General features: G+C 39.9%; 3 protein-coding genes across 5 annotated transcripts in view; all 3 read right to left on the bottom strand.

The window, feature by feature from the left end:
- kcnh6a (potassium voltage-gated channel, subfamily H (eag-related), member 6a) overlaps window positions 1-4988 on the bottom strand; it is a 27345-nt gene extending 22357 nt beyond the window's left edge. Inside the window, exon 1 of the mRNA XM_010769062.1 lies at window positions 4465-4988. Within this exon, the coding sequence (XP_010767364.1) occupies window positions 4465-4540 (76 nt within the window). The 5' untranslated portion in view covers window positions 4541-4988. The remainder of the gene's footprint in view (window positions 1-4464) is intronic.
- ep400 (E1A binding protein p400) overlaps window positions 1-16058 on the bottom strand; it is a 186060-nt gene that overhangs the window by 120938 nt on the left and 49064 nt on the right. The window lies entirely within an intron of this gene.
- Window positions 9582-16026, bottom strand: gfap (glial fibrillary acidic protein). The gene is made up of 9 exons (XM_010769051.1): window positions 15488-16026; window positions 13958-14018; window positions 13757-13852; window positions 13492-13653; window positions 13266-13391; window positions 12384-12604; window positions 12260-12303; window positions 11883-11965; window positions 9582-11676 (listed from the first exon to the last, which is right to left on the bottom strand). The coding sequence occupies exons 1-9, from the start codon at window positions 16000-16002 to the stop codon at window positions 11635-11637; spliced, it is 1350 nt and encodes a 449-aa protein (XP_010767353.1). The 5' UTR covers window positions 16003-16026; the 3' UTR covers window positions 9582-11634.

Below are 16058 nucleotides of genomic sequence, written 5' to 3' on the forward strand. Positions count from 1 at the left end.
CCCTTTGTTGGCAATGACAGAGGTCAAACGTTTTCTGTAAATCTTCACAAGGTTTTCACACTCTGTTGCTGGTATTTTGGCCCATTCCTCCATGCAGATCTCCTCTAGAGCAGTGATGTTTTAGGGCTGTCGCTGGGCAACACAGACTTTCAACTCCCTCCAAAGATTTTCTATGGGGTTGAGATCTGGAGACTGGCTAGGCCACTCCAGGACCTTGAAATGCTTATTACGAAGCCAGTCCTTCGTTGCCCGGGCAGTGTGTTTGGGATCATTGTCATGCTGAAAGACCCAGCCACGTTTCATCTTCAATGCCCTTGCTGATGGAAGGAGGTTGTCACTCAAAATCTCACGATACATGGCCCCATTCATTCTTTCCTTTACACGGATCAGTCGTCCTGGTCCCTTTGCAGAAAACAGCCCCAAAGCATGATGTTTCCACCCCCATGTTTCACAGTAGGTATGGTGTTCTTTGGATGCAACTCAGCATTCTTTCTCCTCCAAACACGTCTAGTTGAGTTTTTACCAAAAAGTTCTATTTTGGTTTCATCTGACCATATGACATTCTCCCAATCCTCTTCTGGATCATCTAAATGCTCTCTAGCAAACTTCAGACGGGCCTGGACATGTACTGGCTTAAGCAGGGGGACACGTCTGGCACTGCAGGATTTGAGTCCCTGGCAGCGTAGTGTGTTACTGATGGTAGCCTTTGTTACTTTGGTCCCAGCTCTCTGCAGGTCATTGACTAGTTCCCCCCGTGTGGTTCTGGAATTTTTGCTCACCGTTCTTGTGATCATTTTGACCCCACGGGGTGAGATCTTGCGTGGAGCCCCAGATCGAGGGAGATTATCAGTGGTCTTGTATGTCTTCCATTTTCTAATAATTGCTCCCACAGTTGATTTCTTCACACCAAGCTGCTTACCTATTGCAGATTCAGTCTTCCCAGCCTGGTGCAGGTCTACAATTTTGTTTCTGGTGTCCTTTGACAGCTCTTTGGTCTTGGCCATAGTGGAGTTTGGAGTGTGACTGTTTGAGGTTGTGGACAGGTGTCTTTTATACTGATAACGAGTTAAAACAGGTGCCATTAATACAGTTAATAAGTGGAGGACAGAGGAGGCTCTTAAAGAAGAAGTTACAGGCCTGTGAGAGCCAGAAATCTTGTTTGTTTGTAGGTGACCAAATACTTATTTTCCACCATAATTTGCAAATAAATTCTTTAAAAATCAGACAATGTGATTTTCTGGATTTTTTTTTCTCATTTTATCTCTCATAGTTGAGGTATACAGGATGAAAATTACAGGCCTCTCTCATCTTTTTAAGTGGGAGAACTTGCACAATTGGTGGCTGACTAAATACTTTTTTGCCCCACTGTATTATGTAATAATAATATTTCATATAGTAAGAAATAATAAAATGATGATGACAAATTCAGATACTGGTCTTTATCTATTTTCTGAATATGTAAAAAAGGTACTGCTTTTCTTTAACATTACATTTATAATAAATCAATCCTAAGGATGTTCACAATACAATTGCACTTACACTGTTTGATTTAATCAAACACGCTTCAAAATGTCCTGCATGGTCTCCTCTGACAATCAGCTTAAGTGGATCTGATTAAAGTCTACCACTCCATGGTGCTAATGTCATATTTCCCCCCGATAGACTGAGGAGAAGATGTTGGCACTTTTATTTGTGGGTCTTCTACGGGATTAGTTTTTTTTCATAAAGATAAAGCAACACTTTCTCAGAATCAAGCAAAACTAAGGGTTTAAGAGAAAAAAAAACTGAGTCAAGCAAAGGTGGATAATAATAAAATCTACTAAATGTATATGTAAAGACATTTGGTCAAATGAAATGACACTGAGCAAGTGATAACAGCAACGCCCAGCGTGGATGAAGATGGTGCAGGTCTTTCTTCATGCCCCCCCTCCGTGGATCTCCGTGGATCTGATGCTGTCCCCTCAGAGGAAGTGGGAAAACAGGGATAAGACCACTGGACACCACGCTGTCTCAATGATCCACACTGTTAATATGAGAAGGAAATAAATGTTTTAGGAAATAAAACTCAGCTCAGTGGCAGTCATGGATGGTAGGTTTTCCTACAAAGAATAGAAGTAAACTCAGCCTTGCATTGATTTTCATATCAAATTAGCGTGTTAATAAAATAAGCTATGATGGCTTATACTTGCATATCTAAACAGAATCATGAAAGCCTGTTGGTAGAGTCAGGCACACAAGTCCGTTTGAGTGTGTGCGCCGGTGTCTGAACGCTCACTCACTGCTAGCTATGTAGCTAACTGTCCCTGCTGTTAGGCTACTTAGCTTGCTTTGTTATGGATCTAAAGGTAGCAAAATCTAACTTTCATAGCACAACTATTCTTTACTTCTCACTTAACACAATAAAGAAACAGACCGTAATATAGTACAGCACAAACACAAATGATCAATACTTACATATATTTTCACTTGTAGTATTTTAATAATTGAAATGCTGGTTCTTCTGGGGGTGTTCTATCCATGCTCAGCTATCGCACTACAGCTGCACTGTACAATCGCTGGAGGACTGGGCTGTCACTCAAATCCCATACTTTCCCTGCTCTCACGCAACTTGAGGGAATTAACAAGTTGTTGCAAAATGTTATCTGACATTTGACTGGAACTGTTTCTATTTTCTTTCAAAGGCCCCGACTGTTGCTTCTATCTAGGAATATCATTTCATGAGATTATTGTTATTTATCAATTTAAATGCCCGCACAGCTCATTCTTAGAAGAATTGCACCAAAGAAGCAGTTATTATATAATAAAGAAGAATTAGAGAGATTTGTCGCCAGAACTTTGATTTTTTGATTGAGGTCAAATTATTTCTGTACTTTTACAAGTGGAATATTTTCCATTGAAATATCGTTACTTTGACTTAAGTAAAGCATCAAAACTACTACTGCTGGAAACTGGACCAAAGAAATGTTTTTTCCTGCAATGTCAAACCTTTGAGTATTCTACTCTGCATTCAGAAAAAATCCTTAATAGTAATTCCAAGCTAATATACTATCCAGTTCCTGTTATTGATGATTGTAATATATGTTTCAGCTGCAAAAGCATGCCAAAACATTGTCCACCATGAAAGTAAAGTAGGACAGTTTTGTTCGAAGCTTGCTAATGGAGTAGTGTAATGAGCTGTTTTAAAAGTACTTGCCTCTCCACTGACTGACCCTTTTAATATTGTGTGGTGGAAATGGTTGAAACCGATGACAAACAAATGCGTGGAGGGGACTCTTCCCTCAGTCCCTCTGTTTAGAGTAAATGGGTGAGCTCCGCTGGTTGAAATCTCATCCTGTCCAAAGTCATTATATCTGGCTCAGAACGGAAACGCTGATCGTCACAAGGTTGCTAAGCAGCACTGCTGTGGCATGTGCCCTCACCTGGCCGTGCACGTGCACGTGACTGCGGGTGCACATATACACACTTTGGAAAATACAGTAGTGGCATTACATAGTGGAGTTCTTTAAAGAAGCTTTACATAATCTAGCATTCTTGGCCCCAGATGTTATCAGACTAAAACTGATTGAGAGCAAAAAAAACGACATCTCCATTTTGGGTCAGAATCTGCTCAGGATGTCAAGGTTATTTTCAGCCCTAAATCCACAACATTGTTATTTTTCAATATGAGGTTGTTAAGGGGTAAATGTGTGAGAAAACAAAGCGTAAATTGGGCTGACTTTTATGCTTAATTGGAAATACTTGTAACATAAACAAACAATATAAAAACTAAAGAAATGTAAATGACCAATCCAACATCTGAATTTTTTCTTCCTGAGTGAGCGGTGGTCTCTCTTTGCATTCAGTGGAACATTTGAGCTAATTACATTACACACAAACACATTCAGGTGCAATAACACCTCAAACAGTGGGGAGAGGGCTGTTAATGGCCCTGACACAAAGCTGATTTATGTAACATTAATTAAAAGCCAACCCGTCTCCCATCTGTTCAGGCAACCGCAGTCAAAAAAAAAGAGAAGATATTTGGCACCATATAAAGAAGAAGTTTTGCACACATTAAACAATCGACTTTAATTTAAAAGTACATTCAATCCAGTTCCATTCGCAAAAATGCTCTATATTTGTTTACAATATACTGTTGGCCCCCAAGTTCTGATTATAACCACTAGCACAAAGAGTTGGGGCCCTTTGATGTGTTTCAAATATATAGGATTGGTTAGCAGTTCTCAAGAAATTTGACTAATGGAGGTCTCTTTTTATGAAGTTTTTAAGCACACCAGTTTGGGTCTGGCCGCCACCAACCCAAACAGATCAAAAAAATATGGCTAAATCTGAATTGTTTAAAATGGATACAAAATATCCTACTGAGAACTATTTGTTTTATAATCACAATGTGCACCTGTGTGAGTTTCCTCCTAAGTCTGAAAGCATGACATGTTCACAACTCATCATGTGTAGCCTACTTACTCTGATCGTCGAATTTCCTGATGATAGTGTCCAGGTAGGTGTTCTGGAGCGCCACATGGCCGCGTCTCACGGGCATTTCGGTTCTGAGAGAAAATATTTCCCCGACACATAAACCTTACTAAAAAAGTAAAAATAGAAAATAGAATAGAAAGCAGGTAATGAAGTGCCACCTGTGGAGAAAAAGCCTGTAACCACTTGGAGCGTCAAAAATCAGGGATAGGAGGCAACTGATGGTGAGGGATGAAGAGGATGGAGAGCAGGTCTGGTTGCCAGGATGATAGCAGATGCAAGACGCAGTAAATGCTTTAAGAAAAAGTATTCTAGGATACTGCAAAAAACCCATTCAACATCTCTTACTCCAAAAAAAACAACAGCTCCCATACGATGTTGTCTTCCCAAGGGAGAAGACGGAACCTGTTTAGGGAGAAGAAGTTGAGAACAAAGACGGGATATCTCAGTTTGTTAATATTATCTCAGCATTCTCTCTCTCAAGTTTGGCCACTGCACGATCCTTAGGGCAGAGAAGAAGCTCCCCTCAGACCAGACTCCCTGATCCACTCCCCTTCACCCTACTCCGGAGCGGCTGGCAGCAGCGACGAGTCAGCCTGTTATCCAGGTCAAAAACGGAAGTCAATTTTGTCACACTTTCAAAATAGAGTTACATTTATTCCACTTTTTTCACCAAAAACATTTTTTTATTTAAAACGAATACCATAACAACTAGTATTATACTATAACAAATATGTTCAAGCTAGAGGAATTTATTTTGAGTCAGTACATTTTGATTTGTGGATTTGAGTTTACAAAACATATTCAGAAGCTGATTGAATTAGATAACCAGTAGTTTAGTAGCCATTTTTGCTAATCTTTTAAATGTATGATTAAGGAAAAATAACAAATAGTACAATACACAATAAGCTTTTTGGTAAACAAACGATTCTGATACTTGCACATATTCAGTAGAATAATCTCAACAAATAGAGACTTTTATACTTTTTAAAGCATTACACATGGGGCAACAACCCCCCATTCCATAAATTATATAAAATAAATATATATGTAATGTTTGGTCATATTTAAAGATGCACTGTCTCAGTGTTGTAAAACTGCCCTCAAATGCCCCCAAAATCTTTTGCAAGGGAGAACTTTTAAATATATAATTACATTTAGAGGTTATCAAAGAATAGGGGTTATGATTTGGGGAGATATGTTGAGATGTTTGGACTGAGCATGAATTAATATTTCTTAAATGAAGGGATGTTTTATTTTGAAATCCCTGTCCTGAAGTGATGTTTACACTAGCTGTGATTAGTTGACACAGTGATCTGACACTGACAGAGTGCAGACCCCCATCAGTCTACTCTGCTTCACTCAACATCACAAGTCTCTGAGCTCAAAATAGCAGCAACCCCTCTCTGTCTGTAGCTGCCATCACACTTCTGGAGTATTATATCAATCTGTAGTGATGATAAGCTTTAAAATGCCACCCTTGTGTGCAGTCTTTTGATTTTGAGTGTGTGTGTGTGTGTGTGTGTGTGTGTGTGTGTGTGTGTGTGTGTGTGTGTGTGTGTGTGTGTGTGTGTGTGTGTGTAATCCTGTCCCCTTTAAATCTTTCCGAAAGCTGTTTAAAAATATTCAACAGGTTTTAACCTGGACTCGAGTATTATGATTTTAATTTAATACAATCATCTTCCTGAACCCAAAAAGGAGACATATAGCAGGCTCAAGCTCTGTATTCAGAGACACAGCAGACATCCAGGCTAGGAGTTTCAATTGTTTACCTAAAGGTCATATGAGGGGGGCTTAAAGTGGCTTCTTGACACACTCACGCACACGCACGCACGCACGCACGCACGCACGCACGCATGCACACGCACGCACGCACACACAACATATTTTTGGTTTTGTTTGGGAATATCTCCCTCCGAAGAGTTTGATTGAACATCTTGGCTGAGTGTTTTTTACAGGCCAGTCTATCGCATTTCACTGTCTCTCTCACTGTGTCTCTAACAGCATGAACTACACTGAAGCTGCATCAGCGTTGAACTAAAATCCTTAATATTATTATTCGAGTGGATATCTGAGATCTATTATAAGTGAAATGATTCAAATAGAGGCCATCATTATTGCTCATGCAGCTTTTTAAGAGATTAGTTGCAAAATTCCCTCTCCTCTCAACTCACAACATTTTTCACCCCTCACAAGAGGAATACTACTTAGATAAAGGACTTTCCGACGACATATGGCAATCTACATTAATTAACATGAACTAAACTTCAAGTTATACATTTTAAGGTTATGGTACATGGACTGCATCGTATTTCCATTGAACCTTTTGCAATCATATCAATATTTGGCACAGTACCGTGGGATCTCTGTCCCAATGTGGCGAAAGCATGAAAGCTTTACTTAAACTGCTTACATGAAAAGAAAGATTTCAAAAAACGTGGCTGTGCCGTCTAATTATACGCCAATTAGCAATCAATAAAAAAATATTAATGTAAAATATGGATGCCTCAGACATTTTCTTTTTCTCCCTGTCTTTCCACTTTGAATAAGCTGAAAGACAAATAAAACACTTTTGTACAAAAAAAGATAGACACCATTTTGAGCCATTCATGACCCTTTAAGCGTGAAGGTTGGTGACCTTAAGAAGCCATCACTCCACTTTGTCCAAAGAAACATCATTAGCTTATGTGTTTGTTGACAGGTTTCAGTCTGTAAAGGGTGTTTGGAGATCAGAGGGAGAGTGGCTTCACATGTTAAGGTGGTTGCTCTGTGTTTTGTCTCAATGGCCTTGATAAAATGAAGGCTAAAATTAACCAGAGCCAACATGCCATCTTCTGACCCCTTAGTGTGAGAGCCAGGACAGGACTGTGCAGAGAGGGCAGCGAAATACAAAGAGCCATAAAGACAAAGGGTGTTGGCTCCAACACTGGATAATAAGTGTGACTTTGTTCAGAATCCGACTGATATCTGCTCATTTAGATAATTAAAAATCAATCATAGAAGTTCAATTTTTATGTATCTACTAAAGATGTTATTTTTTGTCCCTTTTGAGGTTTTGCTTGTTTATTAGTCAGCAGGATATTCTAAACTTAAAAGTTGAATGTGTTTTTGCATTTGTAGAGATTATCCAGAAGTTTTTAATTATGCTTGTTGGATTTTGAAATATTCAGCAAATGTTTAAAAATGCATTACACCATTTCCTGAAGCCTAAGGTGACATCTTCAGATAGCTTTTTCTTTTACAACAGCTATATTTAGTTTACTGTGACATAAAATAAATAAAAGCGGCACATCTAATCTGAGTACCTTGAACAAGTAAATGTGGGGCATTTGTGCTTGAAATATTAATTATTATATTAATATTATAATTATATATATTATAATAATTATTAATTAAGTTATTAAAAGAACCTCGGATGAATTATGTATTGAACAATTAATCTACCTATTGTTTCAACTTTATCTTTGATGTCGGCTCAGCGCAGATAAACATTTACAAACATTTCTAATTTTGAATTAAACAAACTGTGAATCTGGGGTATGCACTTTCCAGTATGTTGAAGTTATTGCTGCACCCATAATAAGCCACTCATTAGGGAAGTAAGGAATGAATTCATGATAGCAAACCATATGGCAATCTTAATATCGCAAAAGGTATTTAGGTTATGCCTCTACACTTCCTGGAAGTCCATGCTTGTTTACTCCAACAATAAGTGTTGGCATTTTCTAATGAGATTGGGTGACAGTGTTTATTCATGTTTTCTATAGCTTGCATGACAGCTATTGTCACCTCGCACCCGCTGTGGAAAGATAATGAGAAGGAAAATGCCCATCGTTGCCCCTTCCCAATAACTGTAGACCGGAAATTCTTTCAGAGCTAGACGTCAGGAGCAGATCCCCAACCGCCTGAGAGCTTTATCTGCCTCAAATTCCTTCAGCTCAGGGTCGACTTCTGTGCAGACCTGAGACCCACCATTCCTCTGATAAGGGCTGGGCAAAACAGACACATACTGCACTTCACACTCAGTGACACTTTACTTCGACTTAAACTTCAATACACATCATCCCAAAGAATGTAAGGTTTTCATGTTTTTATTCAAGTACCACAATCACCTGCAATGGAAAGCTTAATCCTGGACTAACATGTTGGGTCTTTAAAAACCTTGAAGTAACTTGTACCTACATTTCTAGTTTGGCTGATATCAGGCTGATATGTATTTGTATTTGATTGTATTGCAGTATTTTTCTACTACATTGCCTGAATACTCACAGCAGAGCAGTCACCATACTGGATGTTTTAAGTTAGTTCAAACTATTTTAATTTGAGAGATATTTTAGTATGTGATGTGAAGGAAAGGTAGTTAATGACACCCAAGATGATTCAAAGAGTGTGCGACAGCTCGTAAAAAGGATATTTTTACAAAGGGAGAAACATAAAACCTAACAAATTGGTTCACAAGATTTGCTAGGTCTGTCAAATTAAACTCACTTACACACATTGAAATAGCTTTTGCTCTCTGTAATAATTTCTCCCTGTTGGCTGTTAAAAAAACATCATAATGTTATTCCAGTAAGAAATGTGTTTCTCAAGATTCTTAATTGTTTTTGAAAAGACTGAAGTCTGTGAATTGTCTCCTCCATCACTTGGGCTACAGTAAGTACAATCTTTTTCATTGAACATATGTGCACCTGTGACTCTTTTAAAACAAACATGGGAAAGTGTGGATCTATCCTTTAAGCAGTGACACAAAGTTAATCAAAGTACAAGAAGTATATATGAGGACACGACAAATCAAATTCCTCTATAACTATCCCTTGAAAAATGTAACCCACAGCAGGAAAAAGCTTCCGTAAATATTCAGGTGTTTAATAATCAACTGCAAAGGTTCATTTGGGTCTCATTTAAAGTGTGACTAGCCATTATAGAGCGTTTTGTTCTCAAAATAAACCTTAAATGCACCCGATCAAGCTTTTGTGGTTGAACAATTCCGGACTTTCGAATGGTATGTGTCAGTATTGAACCATAAGCCAAAAAAGAAGACTACAAACATATGAACTATTTTGAAAAATGAATGAAAAAGTGTAAGAATCAAAACAAGAGGCATCAACTCTAAAAGACAAAATGTTTTATTCTTGTTAAGTAAACATTACGTAGCATCGGTCAATACTAATGTTATATTTCCATCTGCAGATATTTCTTCCATAAGAATATGCAGGATTCATCTAAGATCAATATTAAAAAACAAAGAGGGAATACAGTAGAAATCTGCATGTTATTGAGAAGGGGTTGAGTGACAGCAGTGGAAGTTGTGGAGGGGAGAGGGTGGGAGGCACAACTCAGATCACAGCGTGTCCTTGGCAACGAACACAGCAACAGCCAGCTTCAGTGTAGCAGCACTCATTAGAGGCGAGGCCGGCTGTCAGCAACACGGCTTCAGTCAGCGTGCCGTGACTTCTAACCAGGCAGGAAGCATGGATTACAGTGTTTTTGCTGGAAAAGTCAATCAATCGTCCTCCCTCGCAGCCTCCTTTTACTTCTAACCCCAGCATCCTCACTTTTATAACAAACATTACAGTTTCCACTGCTTTGGGATTTGTTGGAGATCATCTCCAAAGCACTCTCTCGCTGCTATCAGTCAAACACAACATAAATTGGCCTGGGAATTTGGAGGAGATTTATTGGAGGCTGGAGGACAAGTCAGTATCCAAACAGTGTCTCCACACCTCGAACCTGGCTCTGTCCCTATCACGCTTGCTTGATTATGCTCTGAAGCATCCTTTTGTCAAATAATATCTTATCAGGTTGTGTGAGAGACAAAGGATAGCAACAGCTGCGATGAATGGAGAAGGCAGAAGAGCATAAGGTGGGAGAAAGTATAAACACACTTACAGCTGTTTGTTTTGGCTCATGAGACTTCCTCTCAGGACTGCATAGGTTTTCACACACTCGTCTGTTGTGAGTTTTGTTGCACCTGTTGATGGGACACCTTTTATATGTATGTAACATCACAGAATATGGATGCCAATGTCAGTGTCCTCTGTAGAGAAGATGCAAACATTCAGCAACTGTCAGTCAACACTGTTTCTTTTAAATAAAACCACTGAATGGTGCTGAAATCAATTCTGTCAAAAACTCACAGCAAACATCATAGCTTTGATCAATAGAGACTCTGCAGTGGTTTTATCTCGATTGCCTGTCAGCTGTCTCTGTCTCTGTCTGATCTGTCTTTACGATTTAGTCAATGTTTACTACGGCTGCAACTTATTGTTCGAGTAACTGTCGCAGCTCTAATGTCTACACAACACTGACTGTCATACCACACATTTGTTGTTAATCTCCTGTCTTTTTTACTAATGTACCCATCAAAAGCAGCCATAGAAGACTGTTTGGCTCTAGAGAGGTTTGTGGTTGTAAAAAGTGAAAAAGTAACATCAACACATTAGCTGTTTGATCATTTCCACTCGTCTCCTGTCTAAGCACACGTGTAATCAGCCCGAAGTGAGATGTACTCATTGAAACACCTGTGCTGGCTATACAAGCTTTAACACACAAGCAGAGGCGACTGCTGCTCCAACAAAGGAATCAAATGCAAAATAGCACCCGGCATAAAATAAAAAAAAGAGCTCAATTTCACCTGTCCTTCTGCCAAAAGATGCTCTAACATACACACAACTCTTATTTCCCACCGCTATCCAATTCTGGTGTCTGCAAACCCAAACTCCCTCTGGTACTTCCCTTGCCACATTTCACATACTCATAACATGTCAACCTCGACCATGCTACATATTAGCTTAAGACAATTGCTACGTTTTAATGCCTTCTCTATGGCAGCTAATCTGAAACCGTGCTAAAAAATTAAACAGGTTGCCATTGGTTTCCTGGAGTTTTCACTGGAACAGAACAAAATGGTACATACCATTTTAATATGAGTGACCTACATCCTGCTAACAGCTGTATAATAGCTGAACATAGATTTTTTTTGCAGAAATTCTAATGAGGAAGTCTAGGAGAGTTTAATAGTTAAGTCATGGGTTGTTGAATAGATTAGCATGCAGGTGATGAAGAAAGGAGAGAAACATGAAATGATGCACTGATGGGGGAGCTTTGGGGTTTGGAAACAAAACAAATAAGTAATAATCCCAGATTGAGACAAGTCGAACTTTAAGGAAGATCTTTGTGTTCAGTTGTTGATTCCTTAATGATCTGAAAATAAAAGACAACAGAGTTAAAAATAGAGGCAACAAACGACTCCCCAGTGAGTTTTTGCTACAAAAGGCATCAGGTGTGCTGTGAGACAGTGAGTGAGTGTGAAAACCTGCAGAAGGGTTCAACATTGCCCTCCAGAGGGTAAGGTGAGAGGTGCAATGTGCAGTGTTTGCTTCAGTGGAATGTTCTGTAGAAGCTCATACCTCCCCATCTCTAGTCTCCACGGTTCGAACCAAGATGCTTCTCTTCACGTGGGCCTCGGGGGTTTTAGTGTCCAGGTTAGTTTCTAAAAGATGAAAAGACTCCAGTTAGTGTAGTGTAGACATTTTTTGTTATCCTCTCTTTGATGCCATGTATTCTAGTTTACACATTTAACACAGTAAGAGTGAATATACTATTCTGATTGCCCCCAAAGAAATAAAAAATCTTTTGTGAATGCCTTTTTGGAAAAGTTGGGAGAAAGAGATGGGAAAAGACCAAATCTCTTATGGATATTTAAACAGTCTTCTTTACTAATGATTTCAATGACCCCTTGATCCCCTAGATTAAAAAAGGGGGTCATACTGTATGTGCTACTAACCTCTAAACTGCAGGTTAGAAAAGCTCTTAACTGGAATGGTGATCCTGAAGGAAAAAGAAAAGATAATATTTAGTATCTTTTTTTTAAATGTTGCTGGTGCTAAACCAACAAAGCTGTGTCTGACCGGCTCTCCTCTCCCTCCAGCAGCTTCCTGTAGGTGGCGATCTCGATGTCCAGGGCCAGCTTGACGTTAAGGAGGTCCTGGTACTCCTGCAGGTGTCTGGCCATCTCGTCCTTCAGCGAGTGGATGTCGTCCTCCAGACGGCTCACTCTATCCTGGTAACCAGAAGTCTCCATGGCGAAGCGGTCGTCCATCTCCCGGAGTTGACGTTCCAGAGACTCGTTCTGAAAGAGGAGAGAGAAGACGGAGAGATGAACACCAACATCTGATGCATCAGACTGAGGTTACTAAACTCACACTCTTATGTTACATTTCAACCACACACATTTTTATTTTTTATTAATGCTACACGTACCTCAACTGCTATGTCTACTTTTATAAATCTAATACCTACCACTACAACGTTTTCACTAATCCCTCCCTGCTTCTATTTTGGCACTTACTGCTGAATCAGTGTTATGATCTCCATCCAACTTAACATTATTTTTAAATAGCACTATTTAGGTCATTGACTTAAGGCAGTTACAACATTTGTGTTTACTGTTTGTCCTTAAGACCCCTCAGAAATAGGAAATGGTATAAAAAGGGGAACACTTTTACAGGCAAGCTCTAACTAGGGCTCATTCTTTTAATTTCAGTTCCATATAATATAGAACCAATACAACAAAAATGAGTCTTGATGCTGTCTGAATGAGCTGTTATTATGTGGCATCAAAATATATCATAACAATATTTCAAGTGTAAAGTTTCCTGTCGAAAATATGTGCCCAAAATGTCTACTAAATATTTGATTGAAGAAGCAGCATAATTTAAATCTTACTAGAGCTGGATAAGACTAATGTTATGTTCTCAAATACTGTCTTCTCTGTGGTCAAGTGGACTTACTGTTCCTCGTAGAGCCTCAACATCGCAGGTCAGCACTTGGACCTGACGCCGGTATTCATTGGCCTCCTGCTTGGCCTGGCGCAGGGCTTCTGCGTTTCGATTGGCTGCGTCTGTCAGGTCAGAAAACTGTACAAAGGCAAAAAGTCTGTGAGTATCTTTTCACAAGGATATTTTACTCTAATGACTTTAATTCTCGGTACTGCCAACTTAATGAGAGACTCGTGACCTTGGATCGGTACCAATCCTCGGTCTCCTGCATGTTGGAGGTTGCCATGGTTTCATACTGGACCCGGATGTCCCTCAGTGCAGCAGTCAGTTCTGGTTTGGATACATCAAGGTCAACATGCACCTGCTGGGCCATGAGCTGCTCCTGTAACTCACGCAGATCCTGAGAGAGACAACAGTAATGAAGAATTGATTCAAGTTCAAATGAGGTTCTTGATTGTGGTTGGCAATAGCTAAAGTTTATTTTGCAAAATTTCAATTTTTACCTCCTCGTGAGTCTTCCTCAAGAAGTTTATCTCATCCTGCATGGCATCGACTTTCCTCTCTAAATGGACACGATTAAGAGAAGCTTCATCCACATCCTATGCAAATAATGAGATACATAGAGATATAAAGGAGGCCAGTGAGACTAAACGAAAGTATGAATTGTTAAAATCATGAATTTAGAGAAATATCAACTGAATTACCTGTCTGTAGGCATTCAAATTGTTTTCTGCATCCTGTCGGAGACCCATCTCATCTTGCAACCTGGGTAAGTCACAAAGAAGCAGTAAAGGCGTGAAATAAAAGTGCTTCATACAGTAGCTGATCATGGACAATGTCTAAATATACATATCTAAAACTACACATTTTGTTATATTGAAGCCCATACTAAACATATTTTAGAATAATTCGTATTCAACAGGAAAGCCTACAATATTTACAGTAGATTTTTATATCACAACATACATTTTAGCATATATTTATTTGGGATGTTTTTAAATAATGACAAATGTCTTCTTTGCTCTATGCCTGATAGTAAGGGACTGTAGCAAAAGCACACAAGCACAATGAGACTTAGCTGAAAGGGAAGTTCATGCATCGTTACACACTAACTCCAGTCTAACAGCCAGAGGAGTTTCCCACGGGATGGAGTTTACAGACAAACACAAACGCACAAAAGGGGGTCCATGTGTGCAGATACATCCTCAAGCACAGACACACAAAACACTGAAATCTGCCTGAGGCATAGCAACATAAATGCCAAGTAACATATTTTGGTAACATCTGCAGTGATTCATGCAGAGTTCAAGGGAAGCAGCAGAATCACTATATTGACCTTTACAGCGACGGCCATCACTATTCACATCTTTCAGGATACCAGTAGCTGCTGAGAGTTGAGAGGAGCCCGAAGTACAACTTTCTTTTACCCTAAGGGAAATTAAATCGTTTATTCTCCTGACAATTTTTAACAATAAATCCATACCAAGTAGAATTAAGTTAAAAACACAAAAAACCTGGCTATGCGCATGCAGTGAATCAGAGTTTTACAGTAACAGGGGACAAGAGAACATCTGCCCCTTCTCATTTGTGGACGGCGGCCATTGTGTTTGCCTTATTCCTCCACACTCACTAAATGGCAACGAGGGGTTCAGACAGGATCAAGTTTGTAAAGAGGGATCCAGGAGTAAAGCTGGAGCAGAGCACGGCAGTCTGTATCACAGCCAATCGGAGACAATCCAAATCTGCATATAAATGCATTCCTAATTAAAAAAAAGAAAAAAATCTCAGCTGTGCAACAGACAAACTGTTCGGAGAGTGTTTTAAATTATGGAAACGGACTTTCCTGTAAGGGTATTAAAAAAATTCCCCAAGTAACATTTGCAGAGCATAACCATTAATGCAATGCCAAGTTGACCAACATTAGTTTTGTGTCCAACTCCAGCTAGGGACAAATGTAAGTCCCACTTTCCATAAAACAAGATGCATAGAAGAGGTTAAAAAAACATGATATGTCTTAAAGTTTTGAATGTCTAGTTTTACTGTTCACACAACTAGGTTTACATATAACATATTAAGCTTTGCTGTCAAGTGCCATCTTTAACATAAATGTAATGTAATCATCAGAAAGGACAAGTGAGAAAGCAAAAGTCAGCGTTCTTATAAGCCCCTTTTAGAGGCTGTGCATTGCACTAACATGCTTCCACCCCCAGGAGTCCCACCCTGTTCCATCTTACCTCTGCTTGAGCATAGTCACATCTGCAGCCAGGTTGTCCTTCTCTATCTCCAGCCGAGCTTTGCCAGAAGTGAGTCCGTCCACCTGTCTGCGAAGCTCTCTCAGCTCCTCCTGGTAGATGTCTCCCATGCGGCTGGGCTCCTTCACCTTCAGCTGGTTCAGCTCCTGCACCAGCACCTTGTTCTGCTGCTCCAACAGGCGCACCTTCTCTATGTAGCTGGCAAAACGGTCATTCAGACCCATCATCTCCACCTTCTCGTTGGTGCGCGTCTCCTTGTACTGGGCCTTCATCAGGGATTCAGCTGGGAAATCCAGCCGGTCCATGGTACTGCCCAGGAGCAGGCCCGTTGAGCCCAAGGAGATCCGCGACACAGGGATGGAGTGGGTGAAGCTGCGGGGGGTGCCATGCCAGGAGAGGCGGCTGGAAGAAAGGCTCCCAATTCTGACTCCTGTGCTGCCGGAGCCCTGAGGCCCGTAACGCTTCCTGTACGAGGACTGGACTCTCTGACTCTCCATGATGGGAAATGGAGCTCACTCGGGGCAATACCAGGGCTTTTATAGGCGAACCCCCC

This window comes from Notothenia coriiceps, unplaced genomic scaffold (assembly GCF_000735185.1).
Source record: "Notothenia coriiceps isolate Sejong01 unplaced genomic scaffold, NC01 NC01_scaffold00000339, whole genome shotgun sequence".
Lineage (NCBI taxonomy): Eukaryota > Metazoa > Chordata > Actinopteri > Perciformes > Nototheniidae > Notothenia > Notothenia coriiceps.

Excerpts from the sequence above, each read along its gene's own strand:
- gfap (XM_010769051.1), bottom strand. The coding sequence starts at position 16,002 with ATGGAGAGTCAGAGAGTCCAGTCCTCGTACAGGAAGCGTTACGGGCCT. Across the intron at positions 13,654-13,756 it reads TGAGGAAGACTCACGAGGAG|GATCTGCGTGAGTTACAGGA; the intron begins GTAAAAATTGAA and ends TGTCTCTCTCAG. Across the intron at positions 13,392-13,491 it reads AGGATTGGTACCGATCCAAG|TTTTCTGACCTGACAGACGC; the intron begins GTCACGAGTCTC and ends GCCTTTGTACAG.